The following is a 19799-nucleotide window of genomic DNA, read 5'->3' on the forward strand; positions in this document are numbered from 1 at the left end:
CTAATTAGCTTTGTTCCCTTGGTGGCCTTTGTTATAAAGCTTATCTAGATAGGCTCTGAAGCTGGGAACTAGCTACTTGTGATTGGCTTACCAATGTGTTAAGCTAGTTCCCAGTAGTGCATTGCTGCTTCTTCAAGAAAGGAATATAAAGAGAATGAAGTACAATTGGTAATAGAAGTAAATTGCAAAGTAGTTTACTTTATGTATACTCTATCTGAGTCTATCTGAATTATGAAAGAAAATGTTTGGGTTTAATATCCCTTTAACTCTTGGCATGGTAATTTTTACTTCATCACACCACAGCATTATACCTCTGGCATACTGTATCTGTTTTGCGTTGCATATAAATTCTTAATGCTCCATGTTGATAATTACTTTGCACTAACATGGCTTTCTAAAATTGAAAAATGCTTTCACTGTGTATATAAAATCACCAATATTTTTTCTAAAGTTTTCAGTGCAGATCATTTTTAATTTGTAAAATCCTGTAAGTGATAGTATAATTATAAAATAGTATTCCTAGACAAACATCTTTCTATTCAGAAAAATCAACTGGTTCTGTGCAAAAGCTGAAAATTACAACAAGCAATTGCACTTCCTACATATTCCCTCCCCAGCGTGCAGCATGCTGGGATTTGTAGTTTTTCTTTTTTCATACAGGTGGTGAGAGTCCACGATCCTCTATAAAATCCCTTCCACCTCACACATACCACAGCCTCTGTTGTAGATGGTCGAAGAATAAAGATGTGCAGTGTTTTAACGAGAGAGGGGTTTTCAGTGCATATTGAGGCCCGGTTCCTGGCTGAGTACAGTGCTTGTCAGAGGGATGTATTGGAGTATGGTTTGTGATACAGTGGTTTTGCCTCATGGAAAAATCCTTCATAGGCCCTCTGCAAATTCGATCGCAGCCACTTGTCTTCTGCCTCCCTTTGCAGATCTACATTATAGTCATATTTCCATTACCTCTGCTGATATGTTTCAGTACTGGTTTGGCTGTTTACTATTGGCTTGTTTATGGACGAGTGTCTATGGGTAATGTGTTTATATAGCTTTATCATGAGCACTTTTATATGTTTAAAAGTTTATCTGTATATGTCTTTATATATTTGGTCCTGGGACAGATTCTCACTATTCCCCTTTTGCGCGCGTACATTTTGGCACAGTTTAGTTTTCTCCCGCCGGGCTCTAGATGCTGATATACTTTCCCGCTGGGCTCTAGATGCTGATATACTCTCCCGCCGGGCTCTAGATGCTGATATACTTTCCCGCTGGGCTCTAGATGCTGATATACTCTCCCGCCGGGCTCTAGATGCTGATATACTCTCCTCAGATTAGTGTTTTTAGTCTTTTTAGAGGATGTTTTTTTTTTTTTTTTGGTGCTCGCTTTCTGTTCTTCTTAGTTTGGCAGAGCATGCTTTCTTCATGAGGGGGTATAGGTTCTCCATTCCTCAAGAGCTTGCTTAAAGGGAGTGTTTTTTATAGTGCTTATCGCATTGCTATTGTTTTTTGCTATATTGGAGCAGAAAAAATATGTCCCTAAATTTACTCTAAATCTGAGTCTCCTGTACTCCTTTCTACCAATTTTAAGTGTGCTTATTTTAAAACAACTGAAGCTTCTTCTTCAGCTCATTTATGGGGCCCATGTCTAGATTTGTTATCACATTCTGATTAGTCTTTTTCCCGGGGTAATTACGCACCTAATGTCTGTTCAATACAGGAAAATGCTGATGGAGTACCTCCAGCTTTGAAGAATTACATTACTTCTGCAAATATGAAGGCACTTGCTCTATCGCCTTCAAAAGAGTGTAAAAGGTCAGTTTAAGCTTTTCCTACTATTAGTGATGTGTGTCCTGATACAGGGGATACTGTGGTATCTTCAGATGGTGAGGTTTCGTCTGAAAATGAGGATCCCTTATCTGATATAGAACCAGATAACTCCTCTTCCTTTTTTTTCTTTTAAGTTGAACATATTAATTCTCTCTTATAAGAGGTTTTGCTTACCTTAGGGGTTGACAAACCTAAACAGTCTGATAATAAACCATTGTAATCGTTTAAATTCAGTTTTTTAAACTGCTGCTAATCTCCTTGAGATTTTTCCTGTTCCTAATGCAGTTTCTGATATGATTGCTAAGGAATGGTTCTAAACCAGGTGTGTCTCTTTATCATCTGCAAGGTTTAAAAAAGCTATATGCTTTACCTACTGCTAATTTAGAGTTATGGGAAACTGTTCCTAAGGTGGATGGGACAATTTCTACTCTAGCTAGACATGCTTTGGAAGACAGTAGTTCTTTTAAAGACCCTTTAGACAGAAAATTTCAATCTTTTATAAGATGGGCCCTTTTACATACTTGTTATGTTCTTAGACCTTCTGTTTCTGTTGCTGATGTATCTGCTGCTTCTACTTTCTGGTTAGATAGTCTTGCTCAGCAGTTTTCTACTTGACCCTGTTCTAATCTGTTAAATTTGCTTCAAAGTGCAAATTCCTGTATTTGCTATTATGAAAATCAATGTGACAAACATGTCTATTCTTGCCAGGAGGGCCTTGTGACTTAAAGCCTGGAATGCTGACATAGTGTCCAAATCTTGATTGTTGTTTCTGTGCTTTCAAGGAAATACATTATATGGGTCTGATTTAGATTCTATTATTTCTACAATTGGGGGTTAAGGAAATTTTCTTCCTCAGGATAAGAAATCTAAAGGAAAATTCAAAGCTCCTAATAATTTTCGTTCCTTTTGTCAAAATAAAGAAAAGAAAATTGACTCTTTTTGAGTCTCTCTCATTCCCTACAGTGGCCCAGTATATGGAGATTCTAGGTCTCATGATTGCAGCTTAAGATGCAATTTCATTTGCTTGGTTCCACATGAGGTCTCTCCAGCTTTGTATGCTGTGTCAACGGTACAGGGAATATTCTTAGCTATCTCAAAGGATATTCTTAGATTCCAGTACAAGTTAGTCTCTGGCTTGGTGGCTGAATCATCAGTTCATTATTCAGGGGGCTTCTTTTGTTTGTCCTACCTGGTCTGTGATCACAGATGCAAGTCTTTCAGGTTGGGGAGCAGTTTGGGGGTCTCTAACTGCACAGGGGATTTGGGATCCTAGGGTACTTTGCGAGGTCCAGGGATCCTGTGGTAGTGGATGCTCTAGTAGTTCCTTGGTCATTTCAGCCTGCTTACTCCTCTGGTTCTTCTTCCCAGAGTGATTTCCAAGCAAGAGAAGTTGTTTGTATTCCTGATTGCTCCAGCTTGGCCTCACAGGTTTTAGTTCAGATGTCCAGTTGCCCTCCTTGGCCACTTCTCCTTCTGTCTCAAGGTCCTTTCTTCCATCCCGATTTAAAGTCTCTAACATTTGATGGTATGGAAATTGAACGCTTAGTTCTGAGGCATAGAAGTTTCTCAGATTCTGTTATTGAGACTCTTATACTGGCTCATAAGCCTGTGCCTAGGAAGATTTATCACAAGATTTGGAAAACTTAATTTCCTGGTGTATAGATCATGATTTTTTTTTCTCCTGGGATTCTTTTAGAATTCCTAGGATTCTTCAGTTTTAGCAGAATGGTTTTGATCAGGGTTTATTTGCCAGTTCCCTGAAAGGATAGATTTCTGCTCTCTCAGTATTGTTTCACAGAAAGATTGCTAGTCTTCCTGATGTTAAAGGGACACTCAAGTCAAAATTAAACTTCATGATTCAGATACAGCATGTAATTTTAAACAACTTTCCAATTTACCTCCATTAACAAAATCTGCACTGTCTTTTTATATTTACACTTTTTAAATCACCAGCTCCTACTGAGCATGTGCAAGAATTCACAGCATATACGTATATGCATTTGTGATTGGCTGATGGCTGTCACATGGTACAGGGGGAGTGGAAATAGACATAACTTTGAAATTTATTTAAAAAAAAAATCTACTACTCATTTGAAGTTCAGACTAAGTGCTATTGCATTGTCTTCTTATCATGCATTTGTTGATTATGCAAATCTATTGTATTGACTGGTCCTTTAATTGTTTTGTTCAGGCTCTTGTCCGAAATAAACCTGTTTTTAAGCCTATTTCTCCTCCTTGGAATCTTAACCTGGTGTTAAGAGCTTTGCAAGCTCCTCATTTTGAGCCTATGTTTAAATTGAACGTTAAGCTTCTTTCTTGGAAAGTGTTGTTTCTTTTGTCTATTTCTTCTGCTAGAAGAGTTTCAGAATTGTTAAGGCTGTTTTGTGGCAGCATTTATTTTTTTTGCTTAAGGTTGTTTCTTCTGACAAAATTGGTAGAGAGATTGTTGTTCCTTCTTTATGTCCTAATCCTAAGAATGCTTCTAAAAGATCTATGCATTTTCTGGATGTTGTTAGGGCATTGAAATATTATGTTACTACTAAGGATTTCAAACAGACCTCTAGTCTGTGTGTTCTTTTTTCTGAACCTAGGAAAGATCAGAAAACCTCTGCTGTTTCTTTAGCCTCTTGGTTGAAACTTTTGATTCACAGAGCTTATTTGGAGTCAGGTCAGCCTGACTGTGCCGCTGCACCTCGCTAAAGTCAGCGGCTCCAGCCTCCCACGGCACAGTGCTCTTCTACCAATGAGGTGACGTTTACACCTCAAAACATATAGTAGTGCTAGCATACAGAACACTGTCAACTGTCAGGCATGGCTATTGGTTTAGAGGTGCAAATGTCACCTCATTTAACCCCTTAAGGACTGATAACGTACGGGGTATGTCCTCTAAAAAAAAAAATACACTTAACGATCGAGGACGTACCCCGTACGTCGTCGGTCTTGGAAAGCGGTGGCAGCGATCCTGATCGCTTCCAGACGCTTTCCGGTTATTGCAGTGATGCCTCGATATTGATGGCTGATGCAAGAGGGGGTGGGATAGCGGGTGGCATTGCCAGAGTCGCGCGCGTGTGTACAGGGAGGGAGTGGGTGGGTGGGTGGGAACCATTACACTATGGAACAATTGGTTATAATAAGTGGGAGAGAGGGGGGAGGGAATTAATATTTTCTGAGATCTTAGTGATCTGGGAGGGGGGAAGCTACACTATATTTTAGTACTGGCAGACTTTCTGCCAGTACTTAAGATGGCGGGTACAATTGTGGGGTGGGGCAGGGAAGAGAGCTGTTTGGGAGGGATCAGGGGGTGTGATGTGTCAGGTGGGAGACTGATCTCTACACTAAAGCTAAAATTAACCCTTCAAGCTACCTACAAGCTACCTAATTAACCCCTTCACTGCTAGACATAATACATGTGTGATGCGCAGCGGCATTTAGAGGCCTTCTAATTACCAAAAAGCAATGCCAAAGCCATATATGTCTGCTATTTCTGAACAAAGGGGATCCCAGACAAGCATTTACAGCCATTTATGCCATAATTGCACAAGTTGTTTTGTAAATAATTTCAGTAAGAAACCTAAAAGTTTGTGAAAAAGTGAACGATTTTTTTTATTTGATCGCATTTGGCGGTGAAATGGTGTCATGAAATATACCAAAATGGGCCTAGATCAATACTTTGGGATGTCTTCTAAAAAATATATATATATACATGTCAAGGGGTATTCAGGGATTCCTGAAATATATCAGTGTCCCAATGTAACTAGCGCTAATTTTGAAAAAAAGTGGTTTGGAAATAGCAAAGTGCTACTTGTATTTATTGCTCTATAACTTGCAAAAAAAGCAAAGAACATGTAAACATTGGGTATTTCTAAACTCAGGACAAAATTTAGAAACTATTTAGCTTGGGTGTTTTTTGGTGGTTGTAGATGTGTAACAGATTTGGGGGGTCAAAGTTAGAAAAAGTGTGGGGTTTTTTCCATTTTTTCCTCATATTTTATAAAAAAATTTTTTTTATACTAAATTATAAGATATCATGAAAATAATGATAACCTTAGAAAGTCCATTTAATGGAGAGAAAACTGGTATATAATGTGTGGTTACAGTAAATGAGTAAGAGGAAAATTACAGCTAAACACAAACACCGCAAAAATGTAAAAATAACCTTGGTCCCAAACGGACAAAAAATGGAAAAGTGCTGTGGTCATTAAGGGGTTAAGGAGAGCGCTGACTTTAGCGAGGTGCAGCGGCACAGTCAGGGTGAGTTTAGCACACTTTTTTTTAATAACTGACAACTTAAACTCAACTTTATTTTTAATGATCGTAAATCCTAGCATTGGTTAAACGCTCTGCTTTACCATCACTTTAAGCGAAAGAAATATGTTTCTGCGCTGGAAAACACTATTAAGCCTATGGAAAAAAAAATAGGTCTCCCCGGCCTCTAAGATAATTATGTGATGGAGTATAAGGATTATTTAGCCGAAGCTAGATAACCTTAAATCATAAGCACCAACAAAAGCTTAAAATAGTGATATAAGAGAGCCTTTAAATATACACAAGCCAATAATGGCCAACTAAAGTGATCCAAGCTTGAACATGTGATTTATAAGAATTTAATAAAATAAGTAAATGAATATACACAGACTTATGAAATAAAATAAATGCGTCGATCAGGCGCAATAAAAAAGATGGCTAAATAATCCTTTTACCATCACTTTAACATTCCACGAATGTTTATTTTTATTTTGAACTACTTTTAACATTTAATATATTTTGGCTTTTATACATAATGGAAAAAAGGTTTAGTAGTTGGACAAAAGTTTCTCTCACCCCTTAGTATTATCTGTGTCTGTTTAATGAGCCTGTAGAGGACAGTGTTCTATATAGCTTAGATTTGTAACGTGTTAATACCTATTTGTTCATACAGAATATCATTACAACATAATTTTCTATTTATTGTTTTTTCACTATCCTCAAAGCTCTTTTTCTAACCACTATGAAGACCGCTTTATATTCAAATAAGCATATCCTATATTTCCCTTGTTTATGAATCTTTGACATGTAGAAACACCCTACACGAAGAGTTCTTACTTCAAGGGATATTGTACTGAAAATATCCACTCGAAAGATCAAATGTATTGACCTTTTTATTGCCTGAATAAATGACATAAAAAGTGATTGAAATATAAGCCAGCATACTAGTATCAGCTGTGCTCTTCCTGCTGTGCTTTGAATGAAAGTACTTCATTTTCATGTTCAATATGTTTTTAGCAGAAAACGCCTATCAACCAATAAGCATTAGCAGGAAGTGCTTATCAGCTAATAACTATTTGCAGGTACCTATCATCTAGTGAATGTTGAGTGTTAAGTAGTACACTAATACAGTTATATTAGTTTAAATTTAAACAACTTCTCATTTTTTCCTGGCAAAAAAAATCAAAACATTTTTGATTTTTCATATGGATGACAGAAATAGTTTGAGGAGAGTGTTCCTTTAAATAGTGTATATGGGCAATAAATGATGTGGCCTGTAGATGGCTGGTCTTACCTACCAAATCATTTTCAAAATGTCGGATGGGACAGCTTGCATTCATTTTAAAGGGATAGAAAACACCAAAAATGTTATTGTTTAAAATTTATTGTTTATTTTATTTACCATTCCCCAGTTTTGCATTACCAATACTGTTATAGAAATATACTTTTTACCTCTGTAATTACCTTGTATCTGCTGACTGACTCCTTATCTAATGTCTTTTGATAGATTTTCTTTTCAGGCAATTAGCGCTGACTCCTTAATGTGCGTGAGCGCAATGTTTAAATGAAACACATGAACGAACGCCCTCTTGCTGTGAAAAACTGTCAAATGCAGTCAGAGAAGAGCTTAAAAATTAGCATATGAGCCTACCTAGGTTTAGCTTTCAACTAAGAGTAACAAGAGAACAAAGCAAATTTGATGATGAAAGTCAATTAGAAAGTTGTTTAAAATTACATGCCCTATCTGAATCATGAAAGTTTAATTTGGACTTTACTATCCCTTTAAAATGACATTGCAATAGATTACCTGTCATGTTGGACACGATAACACTTTTGGAGATCACTCACTAAATCTCTAAATTTGATATCCACAAACACATGGGTGAAACCACTAAGACATCTTTTACCTCAAGGAATTCACGGACAGATAAGATAGTGGGCAAACAAGGACGAATATAAGGACGTATACTAACATTTAACCAACTACAAGGGAAAATGCTTCCACAAAAATTACACTGGTACATTTATCTACAAATTTCCTCTGCCCCCAATAAATATGACATTCATCAAGCGAAAAACCCATATACATCCCTGGAACTCTTATGCAAAACTCCCAACAGAGACAAACATACAAACTCTAAACTATATCTAACACTCCAAGAAAGCAAATATAACACTAAATCAAACACTATTACAAAATGGGAGAAAGACACAGGATTCATACTCCCAAAGAATGAATAGGAAGATATTTGCCTTATGTAAAGGCATGATTAATGCAGATCTTGGGGAAAAACTGCATTAAAACATCATTCAGTTGGTACCTAACTCTTATAAAAACTTCACATTTCTCATCTACTAAATCAAAACTATGTTACAGGGGGTGTGGGCAGGACCGTCTTTAACACAGGGCAAAAGGGGCAGCTGCCCAGGGCCCAGTCTCTGTTGAGGGGCCCAAGAGTCCTTTTTTTTATGCTTCAACCAGACTGCTGATGTGACATGGGGAACACACACATTCAGTCCTAATACTGTCACAGTCAAGAGTACTCTGCTTATATTTAAAAAAAAAAAAACTGTGCCAGACCGTGCCGGTGTCATGCGACATGCCAAGCTATTGCCATGTGCTGTTTTAGATGTGCACCGTGCAGCACTGAATGCAAAGCCCTAACTCTGCATACAGCCATTCCCATTGCATCAGAAAAGGTCCTACTGGGGTTACCAATGTTACCAGGTAACTGCTCTGGTGGTGGGGATTGTTTCTGGGTAGTGCTGACTGTAGGCGCATGCAGCAGAAAGCTGGAGCGGCAGGCATGTGAGGATTTGAGCATCTGTGCAGCTGCAAACACTGCTCTCTTCAGTCCTGAGGCTGTGTGACTCATCTCACACTGTGTCCATTTAGCCTTGGGCAGACAGCATCCAGTCTGCTGGTCCCCTTAGCCCTGCTCTTTCTGCTGTGACCCTAAGATAAACTAACTGAAGTTTGTCAGTGGAACAGTGCTTTGTAGAAAGGTGTCAGTGGGAAGAATAAGTGAGTGCACACACGCCCCTCCCCATGCAGCATTGTCTAGTGCAGGGTGAGAGGGAACTTGTTCCTAGCAAAGAAGTGACATGTGCTGCTGTGGCTGATGTATAGGGGGGTAGTTATCAACGTGTCAACTTTCCTGCCTTCGCCGGCCCAATACGCCCGCCTAAGCTCGCCTACCATCGCCGCCGCGGACCTGAAAAAATGTATTGCTAGCCTGTCACTAAGCACCCACACTAACTACACTGTTCTACCCCCTATACCGGCGCCCCCGGAGCCCCCCGCAACTAAATAAAGTTATTAACCCATAAAACGCCGCTCCTAGACCCCGCAGCAACTCTTATAAATGTATTAACCCCTAAACCGCTGCTCCCGGACACCGCCGCAACCTACATTATACTTAGTAACCCCTATCCTGCCCCCCCATACCGCCGCCCTCTATAATAAAGTTATTAACCCCTATCCTGCTGATCCCGCACCTCGACGCAACTAAATAAATAGTTTAACCCCTAAACCGCCGATCCCGGACCCTGCCGCAACCTAATTAAATTTATTAACCCCTAATCTGCCCCCCTACACCGTCGCCACCTATAATACATTTATTAACCCCTATCCTGCCCCTCACTACACCGCCGCCACTTTAATAAATTTATTAACCCCTTAACCGAAGTCTAACACTAACCCTAACACCCCCCTAACTTAAATATTAAGGCGCCAAATAATGTGGGCGGCTTTTTTGGCGCTAAAAAATTTGAGCGTCATTGTTGTCTCCACAATATTTAAGTCTCATTATTTATTGCTTCTGGTTGCTAGAAGCTTGTTCATTGTCATTTTTTCCCATTCCTGAAACTGTCATTTAAGGAATTTGATCATTTTTGCTTTAGATGTTGTTTTTTTCTATTACATATTGCAAGATGTCTCAGATTGTCCCTGAATCAGAAGCCACTTCTGGAAAAAACGCTTAACTGAGTTTCAGTTCTACCAAAGCTAAGTTCATTTATTTTAAATGTTATAAATGTTTATCTTTAGCTATGGTTTGTAATAAGGTATTATGATATACGTTTACATGCAGAATCCATTAGTGTTTATGCTTTATATATTTCCATTATTACATTTTATGTACAAGAAATATTTAGAAGATTTATAAGAAATATTTTCTGATTCTATTTTAAAGGCTTTGTCTGACTTTGTGCCTTCTAATAACATTTTTAGGTCTTTTTCACTTCTTTTTTAATTATTGAAGTTTCAAATGACCAACAACATACTGATTTATCCTTCTCTGATGATGTTTTTTCTCTTTCAGAAATTTTCTTCATCAGATATTGACACTAACAAATCTACTTTTTTATTATTTTTTTACTTTTTTATTATTAAAGTACACTTGTTCTTTGTTGAAAAGGTGTTAATTATTTTGGATATTAAGGTAACTCGTTCTTTAAGACTAGCTGACACTATTTCTGCCTATTTATTTCTTCTGTGTTTTCAGAGGTATTCTTTCCAATTCCCCATTCTAGGGAATGGAATAGGCTGAGAATTTTCTTTTATTCCTTTTTCAAAGGTTTTAAACTATATTCTTTGCCAGCAGTTAAATTCAATTTGGAGGGTTCTCCAATTTATTGGGGCTATCTCTACTTCTACTAATTATGCTATTGTTTCTATAGCAAAATAGTATTTATTTTCCTTTAGATAGTTGTATCTTATTTATGGAAAATTATTTAGTTTCAGGTACTTTTCTTATTATTTCCTTCAGTTGCTATATATGCATAGAAGTTTTAGTTAGGTCTTATGGCCTCGGCATTGGATTCAATTCCCTTTGCTCATTTTCACTAGAAAGAACCTTTCCAGTCTTTTATGAGTGTTGTTTCTTCTAGAATATGGTTGGAGGATCAATTTACCAATCAGTTCGTTGATTCCTCAGACAAGGGTAACCTTTTTTAGGTTTCCTGATAGATTCAGTGTCCTTGACTCTGTCTCTGACGGACAAGAGACGTCTGAAATTGGTTTCAGCTTGTCGAAACCTTCAGTCTCAATCTTTCCCTTCGGTAGCCTTATGCATGGAAATTCTAGGTCTTATGACTGCTGCATTGGACGCGGTTCCCTTTGCTCGTTTTCACATGCGACCTCTTCAGCTCTGTATGCTGAACCAGTGGTGCAGGGATTATACAAAGATATCTCAATTAATATCTTTAAAACCGATTGTTCGACACTTTCTGACGTGGTGGACAGACCACCATCGTTTAATTCAGGGGGCTTCTTTTGTTCTTCCAACCTGGACTGGGATTTCAACAGATGCAAGTCTGACAGGCTGGGGAGCTGTTTGGGGGTCTCTGACAGCACAAGGGGTTTGGGAATCTCAGGAGGTGAGATTACCAATCAATATTTTGGAACACCGTGCAATTTTCAGAGCTCTTCAGTCATGGCCTCTTCAAAAGAGAAAGTCGTTCATTTGTTTTCGGACGGACAATGTCACAACTGTGGCATATGTCAATCATCAAGGAGGGACTCACAGTCCTCTGGCTATGAAAGAAGTATCTCAAATTCTGGTTTGGACGGAATCCAGCTCCTGTCTAATTTCTGCGGTTCATATCCCAGGTATAGACAATTGGGAAGCGGATTATCTCAGTCACCAAACGTTACATCCGGGCGAATGGTCTCTTCACCCAGAGGTATTTCTTCAGATTGTTCAAATGTGGGGACTTCCAGAAATAGATCTGATGGCTTCTCATCTAAACAAGAAGCTTCCTAGGTATCTGTCCAGATCCAGGGATCCTCAGGCGGAGGTAGTGGATGCATTGTCACTTCCTTGGAAGTATCATCCTGCCTGTATCTTTCCACCTCTAGTTCTTCTTCCAAGAGTAATTTCCAAGATTCTAAGGGGTGCTCGTCTGTTCTGCTGGTGGCTCCAGCATGGCCTCACAGGTTTTGGTATGCGGATCTTGTCCGGATGGCCTCTTGCCAACCGTGGACTCTTCCGTTAAGATCAGACCTTCTATCACAAGGTCCTTTTTTCCATCAGGATCTCAAATCCTTAAATTTGAAGGTATAGAGATTGAACGCTTGATTCTCAGTCATAGAGGTTTCTCTGACTCTCTGATTAATACTATGTTACAGGCTCGTAAATCTGTATCTAGGAAGATATATTATCGAGTCTGGAAGGTTTACATTTCTTGGTGTTTTTTCTCATTTTTCTTGGCATTCTTTTAGAATTCCTAGAATTTTACAGTTTCTTCAGGATGGTTTGGATAAAGGTTTGTCTGCAAGTTCCTTGAAGGACAAATCCCTGCTCTTTCTGTTCTTTTTCACAGAAAGATTACTAGTCTTCCTGTTATTCATTGTTTTGTACAAGCTTTGGTTCGTATAAAACCTGTTAAGTCAATTTCTCCTCCTTGGAGTTTGAATTTGGTTCTGGGGGCTCTTCAAGCTCCTCCGTTTGAACCTATGCATTCGCTGGACATTAAATTACTTTCTTGGAAAGTTTTGTTTCTTTTGGACATCTCTTCTGCTAGAAGAGTTTCTGAGTTATCTGCTCTTTCTTGTGAGTCTCCTTTTCTGATTTTTCATCAGGATAAGGCGGTGTTGCGAACTTCTTTTAAATTCTTACCTAAGGTTGTGAATTCTAACAACATTAGTAGAGAAATTGTGGTTCCTTCATTATGTCCTAATCCTAAGAATTCTAAGGAGAGATCATTGCATTCTTTAGATGTAGTTAGAGCTTTGAAATATTATGTTGAAGCTACTAAGAATTTCCGAAAGACTTCTAGTCTATTTGTTATCTTTTCCAGTTCTAGGAAAGGTCAGAAGGCCTCTGCCATTTCTTTGGCATCTTGGTTGAAATCTTTAATTCATCATGCTTATGTCGAGTCGGGTCAAACTCCGCCTCTAAGGATTACAGCTCATTCTACTAGGAATGAAGCTTCGGTTGATCAGATTTGCAAAGCAGCAACTTGGTCTTCTTTGCATACTTCTACTAAATTCTACCATTTTGATGTGTTTTCTTCTTCTGAAGCAGTTTTTGGTAGAAAAGTTCTTCAGGCAGTTGTTTCAGTTTGATTCTTCTGCTTATAATTTCAGTTTTTTTCATTATAAGATTTAAACTTTATTTTGGGTGTGGATTATTTTCAGCGAAATTGGCTGTCTTTATTTTATCCCACCCTCTCTAGTGACTCTTGCGTGGAAGATCCACATCTTGGGTATTCATTATCCCATACGTCACTAGCTCATGGACTCTTGCTAATTACATGACAGAAAACATAATTTATGTAAGAACTTACCTGATAAATTCATTTCTTTCATATTAGCAAGAGTCCATGAGGCCCACCCTTTTTGTGGTGGTTATGATTTTTTTGTATAAAGCACAATTATTCCAATTCCTTATTTTTTATGCTTTCACACTTTTGTCTTATCACCCCACTTCTTGGCTATTTGTTAAACTGATTTGTGGGTGTGGTGAGGGGTGTATTTATAGGCATTTTGAGGTTTGGGAAACTTTGCCCCTCCTGGTAGGAATGTATATCCCATACGTCACTAGCTCATGGACTCTTGCTAATATGAAATAAATGAATTTATCAAGTAAGTTCTTACATAAATTATGTTACTTACCTGTAAAATAAACCCTAAGATAGCTACAATGTAATTAATAATTGCATTGTAGCTATTTTAGGATTTATATTTATTTTACAGGTAACTTTGTATTTATTTTAGCTAGTTAACTATTTAATAACTACCTAGCTAAAAGAAATACAAAATTACCTGTAAAATAAATCCTAACCTAAGTTACAATTAAACCTAACACTACACTATCATTACATTAATTAATTAATTAAATAAATTAACTACAAATAACTACAATTAAATACAATTACATAAACTAACCAAAGTACAAAAAATAAAAAAGCTAAGTTACAAAAAATAAAAAAAATAAGTTACAAACATTTAAAAAATATTACAACAATTTTAAGCTAATTACACCTAATCTAAGCCCCCTAATAAAATAACAAAGCCCCCCAAAATAAAAAAAATTCCCTACCCTATTCTACATTAAAAAAATTCAAAGCTCTTTTACCTTACCAGCCCTTAAAAGGGCCTTTTGTGGGGCATGCCCCAAAGAAAACTGCTCTTTTGCCTGTAAAAGAAAAATACAACCCACCACCCACATACCCCTAATCTAACCCAACCCCCCCTTAAAATAACCTAAGACTAATCCCCTGAAGATCATCCTACCTTGAGTCGTCTTCAGTTCCATCGCTCGGCTGAGTGAAGAGGAGATCCGGAGCGTCAGAAGTGATCCTCCAAGGGGCGTTGAAGAAGTCTTCCATCCGATGAAGTGATCCTCCAGGCGCTGAAGAAGTCTTCCATCCGGGCGATGTCATCTTCCAAGCGGCACTGAAGAAGTCTTCTATCCGGGCGATGTCATCTTCCAAGCGGGGACTTCAATCTTCTTTCTTCAGGATCCACCTTCATCCTGCTGACGCAGAACATCCTTCTTTCCCGACGGACTACCGACGAATGAAGGCTCCTTTAAGGGACATCATCCAAGATGGCGTCCCTTCAATTCCGATTGGCTGATAGGATTCTATCAGCCAATCGGAATTAAGGTAGGAAAAATCTGATTGGCTGATTGAATCAGCCAATCAGATTGAAGTTCAATCCGATTGGCTGATCCAATCAGCCAATCAGATTGAGCTCGCATTCTATTGGCTGATCGGAACAGCCAATAGAATGCAAGCTCAATCTGATTGGCTGATTGGATCAGCCTATCGGATTGAACTTCAATCAGCCAATCAGATTTTTCCTACCTTAATTCCTATCAGCCAATCGGAATTGAAGGGACGCCATCTTGGATGACGTCCCTTAAAGGAGCCTTCATTCGTCGGTAGTCCGTCGGGAAAGAAGGATGTTCCGTGTCGGCGGGATGAAGATGGATCCTGAAGAAAGAAGATTGAAGACCCCGCTTGGAAGATGACATCGCCCGGATAGAAGACTTCTTCAGCGCCGCCTGGAGGATCACTTCATCGGATGGAAGACTTCTTTAGCGCCCCTTGGAGGATCTCTTCTGCCGCTCCGGATCTCCTCTTCAGTTCCATCAGTGGCTTGGCTGAGTGAAGACGACTCAAGGTAGGATGATCTTCAGGGGATTAGTGTTAGGTTATTTTAAAGGGGGTTTGGGTTAGATTAGGGGTATGTGGGTGGTGGGTTTTAATGTTGGGGGGTTGTATTTTTCTTTTACAGGAAAAAGAGCAGTTTTCTTTGGGGCATGCCCCCAAAAAAGGCCCTTTTAAGGGCTGGTAAGGTAAAAGAGCTTTGAACTTTTTTTAATGTAGAATAGGGTAGGGAATTTTTTTATTTTGGGGGGCTTTGTGATTTTATTAGGGGGCTTAGATTAGGTGTAATTTAGCTTAAAATTGTTGTAATATTTTTTTAAATGTTTGTAACTTATTTTTTTTTATTTTTTTATACTTTAGTTAGTTTATGTAATTGTATTTTTAATTGTAGTTATTTGTAGTTAATTTATTTAATTAATGTAATGATAGTGTAGTGTTAGGTTTAATTGTAACTTAGGTTAGGATTTATTTTACAGGTAATTTTGTATTTCTTTTAGCTAGGTAGTTATTAAATAGTTGATAACTATTTAATAACTATTCTAACTAGCTAAAATAAATACAAAGTTACCTGTAAAATAAATATAAATCCTAAAATAGCTACAATGTAATTATTAATTACATTGTAGCTATCTTAGGGTTTATTTTACAGGTAAGTATTTAGTTTTAAATAGAAATAATTTATTAAAGTATAGTGTAGTGTTAGGTGTAATTGTAACTTAGGTTAGGATTTATTTTACAGGTAAATTTCAGTTTATTTTAGCTAGGTGCAGGATAGGGGTTAATAACTTTATTATAGAGGGCGGCGGTATAGGGGGGCAGGATAGGGGTTACTAGGTATAATGTAGGTTGCGGCGCTGTCCGGGAGCGGCGGTTTAGGGGTTAATACATTTATTATAGTTGTGGCGGGGTCAGGGAGCGGCGGTTTAGGGGTTAATATGTATAGAGTAGCTTGTGGCGGGGTCAGGGAGCGGCGGTTTAGGGGTTAATATGTATAGAGTAGCTTGCGGTGGGCTCCGGGAGCGGCGGTTTAGGGGTTAATATGTATAGAGTAGCTTGCGGTGGGCTCCGGGAGCGGCGGTTTAGGGGTTAATATGTATAGATTAGCTTGCGGTGGGCTCCGGGAGCGGCGATTTAGGGGTTAATATGTATAGAGTAGCTTGCGGTGGTTTAGGGGGTAATAACTTTATTTAGTTGCGGTGGTGTAGGGGGGGGACAGCTTAGGGGTATTTAGACTCGGTGTACATGTTAGGGTGTTAGGTGTAGACAGCTCCCATAGAAATCAATGGGATGTCTGGCAGCAGCGAACTTGTACTTTCGCTATGGTCAGACTCCCATTGATTCCTATGGGATCCGCCGCCTCCAGGGCGGCAGATTGAAAACCAGGTACGCTGGGCCGGAAAAGTGACGAGCGTACCTGCTAGTTTTTTGATAACTAGCAAAAGTAGTGAGATTGTGACGTAAGAATCGATCTGTGTCGGACTGAGTGTGGCGGATCGAAGCTTACGTCACAAAATTCTACTTTTGCCAGTCTCTAGCCTTTGATAACTAAGGCAAATCAGCCTCGCCACAAATACGCTGCGGAATTCCAGCGTATTTGAGGTTGACGGCTTGATAACTACCCCCCATGATGTCATGCGGATATTTCACACATTAATGTAAGGTGTATTGTTATATTTTTTGTTTTCTCTCTGTCTCAGATTTTACAGCTTCCCATAGTAGTTCTGCTGTTCCAGTCAGTAAACTTATATTTGTCTGCACCTCCATGCTTTCTCCTCAGTCTTTACCTTGCTTTGCTCCTGTTGGCTGCCCTAAATCTCTTTAACCAGCTAATCTCACACCAGAATCACATTCAAAAGAATATTAAATGAATCCACAGTGGAGGAATTTATATATTTATTTACTTATTAGTACTGCTTACGTCAAGTTTCACATATTGCAATTTATTTCATTTTTTTTAAATGATTAGCCCAGCAGTGGATGATCCACTGCTGGGCTAATAATTTAAAAAAATTATAAAATAAATTGATTTAGTTGTTTTTTGAGATGTTGGGGTAGAGAGCGAAATTGCATGGGGTGGGGGGGTGGGGGGGGCCTCAAGAATTTTTTTGCCCCGGGTCCAGTCAATATTAAAGACAGCCCTGGGTGTGGGGAACAAAGCTCATATAGTCACATGTGGTGGGAGTGTGTCAAGGTGATGGATATATGGGATCAACTAAATAATCTACTAAGCACACTATTTGATGAGCATGTATCCCTCACCATTTCCCAAGCACTGTTGAATTAGGGAATCCCACAATTCAACACAACCATAAGAATCTACATAGCAAGGTACTGGAAAGTAGGGACCCCTACCTGGCGAAAAGTTAAAGACAAAATTAAAAATGTATATAATATGACAGAGGAGGTAGCATGGGTCCAAGGCAAGAATGATCAATTTCATAAGACTTGGTATTACTGGATCATGCATGGAAGTATATGAGGGGAGGTGGGGAAAGCATATTTAGCCACTTGACAGAATAATCATCTGGACATGCAGCAACAACAATTAATGCACAGTTTAGAAACAAATAGAATATTAATTCCCTAAACCAAATATATATATATATATATATATATATATATATATATATATATATAAAATATATAAATAATGTTCCTAAAGCAACATGGAGATATTATAGGAAGGGTACTGTTTCAAAAAGCGAAGATATTAGAGTTTGTTGTAACTATGGTCACATTTGTGTAAGAGAGTGTTGATGGAAAGGCATGAAAATCACTTGGATATGAAAAGATAAAGGGAGACAGCGCAACTCCAATTTAAAGTAATTTCTTTATTAGAACAAAGCCAAGACAAGTTAAAAACGCGCTTACTAGAAGTAAGTTCTTTTGCACATTTGAGAAGTAAATACAGCTCCGTAGGGGTCTCTCTGTCAGTCCTTTCACAAATTTCAGAGTTCCAGTATAAGCGGGGTCTAATTTTCTTTCATGTAATTGGCAAGAGTCCATGAGCTAGTGACATATGGGATATACAATCCTACCAGGAGGGGCAAAGTTTCCCAAACCTCAAAATGCCTATAAATACACCCCTCACCACACTCGCAATTCAGTTTTACAAACTTTGCCTCCTATGGAGGTGGTGAATTAAGTTTGTGCTAAGATTTCTACGTTGATATGCGCTTCTCAGCATTGTTGAAGCCCGATTCCTCTCAGAGTACAGCGAATGTCAGAGGGACGTGAAGGGAGTATCACCTATTGAATACGATGATTTCTCTAACGGGGGTCTTTTTCATGGGTTCTCTATGTTATCGGTCGTAGAGATTCATCTCCTACCTCCCTTTTCAGATCGACGATATTCTCTCAATTTACCATTACCTCTACTAATAACTGTTTTAGTACTACCAATTGAACTCACTCTGTTTCCCGACTATGGATCCTCCTAACGGACAAAAAGCTTAACACGTTTCTCCCAGTGTATGCCCGGGCTTTCTCAAGAGCGATATCTGTTGAGAGGATAGCGTTATATTTATACGAGACCCTCCCTATGTGATGAAAATCACTTGAATAAAATTGTTGTAAGAACCAGTCAACACAAATATATATATATATATATATATATATATATATATATATGTGTGTGTGTGTGAAACAAACTCAAACTGATTATGTAATCACAATGCTGTATTGATTGTTAAATATGTAGAATTGTAATATATGTGAGATGTAACAAGAACTGCCGTTTCTATTTGTTTATTATGCTGTTTTGGAACAAAATTAAAAAGAATTTCAACATAAAATGACATTGCAGGCCCATCCTGGCATTCCTGTGTGCTGTAAGCCTTTTCTGGTTCCCATGTTTGAAAAGGAGGAGGAAAGAGTTTTTTCACCAAATTCTCCCTAGTTTGGCTATGTGTAAATTAAAGCTTACAAGAATAGAAAGGTTACATATAGCTGAAGAAGTATCTCCCAAACACTTAGACGTTTTTTATTTTTACCATACAAGTTCAGCTCTATACATCCACCAGTACTGAATTGGACACTAAGTATATAAACACATATCCTAAAATGTTGTGTGTGTTTTTGTTTGTTTTACTAATTAATGATATTTTTTCTGTTTGTGACATCTCTAACAAAATAACTTTCTCTTCTTCTGTCAGGTCCATAATATCCTTGCTGAAATGGTAATGGGAGGTATGGTTCTAGAAACCAACATGAATGAAATTGTCACTCAGATTGATGCCCAGACCAAACTAGAGAAATCTGAGGTAAGTACATAACAAGGCGACTAAAAAATTCTCTCACATTTATTATCTGGTTGTGCAGAACACTCCATGTTGAAATCGCTCATTTTTCACTATTCATTTTTCCTTTATGCCCACATACATAAATGTGTGTGTTTTTAGCTATGCTGTGCAGGGAATACAAATATTTTCTAGGGCAAGGATCAGTAATCTTTTATTTTCTATATTATTTTTTTCAAAAGTCAGTAATGTGTCAGTGGAACAAAATGGTTAATGTCTGAAGGTTACTACAATGTTTCCTTCGTTAACGATCCGTTACTTTTTATTGATGAATATGTAGTACTAGAGACATAGTTTAAATGTATCAAT

General features: G+C 38.2%; 1 protein-coding gene across 1 annotated transcript in view; it reads left to right on the top strand.

Moving 5' to 3' along the window:
* Positions 1-19799, top strand: part of AP3S1 (adaptor related protein complex 3 subunit sigma 1) — a 212387-nt gene that overhangs the window by 75501 nt on the left and 117087 nt on the right. The window contains exon 5 of the mRNA XM_053701575.1: positions 19347-19454. Coding sequence (XP_053557550.1) covers positions 19347-19454 — 108 coding nt within the window. The remainder of the gene's footprint in view (positions 1-19346; positions 19455-19799) is intronic.

Source organism: Bombina bombina, chromosome 2, assembly GCF_027579735.1.
Source record: "Bombina bombina isolate aBomBom1 chromosome 2, aBomBom1.pri, whole genome shotgun sequence".
NCBI lineage: Eukaryota > Metazoa > Chordata > Amphibia > Anura > Bombinatoridae > Bombina > Bombina bombina.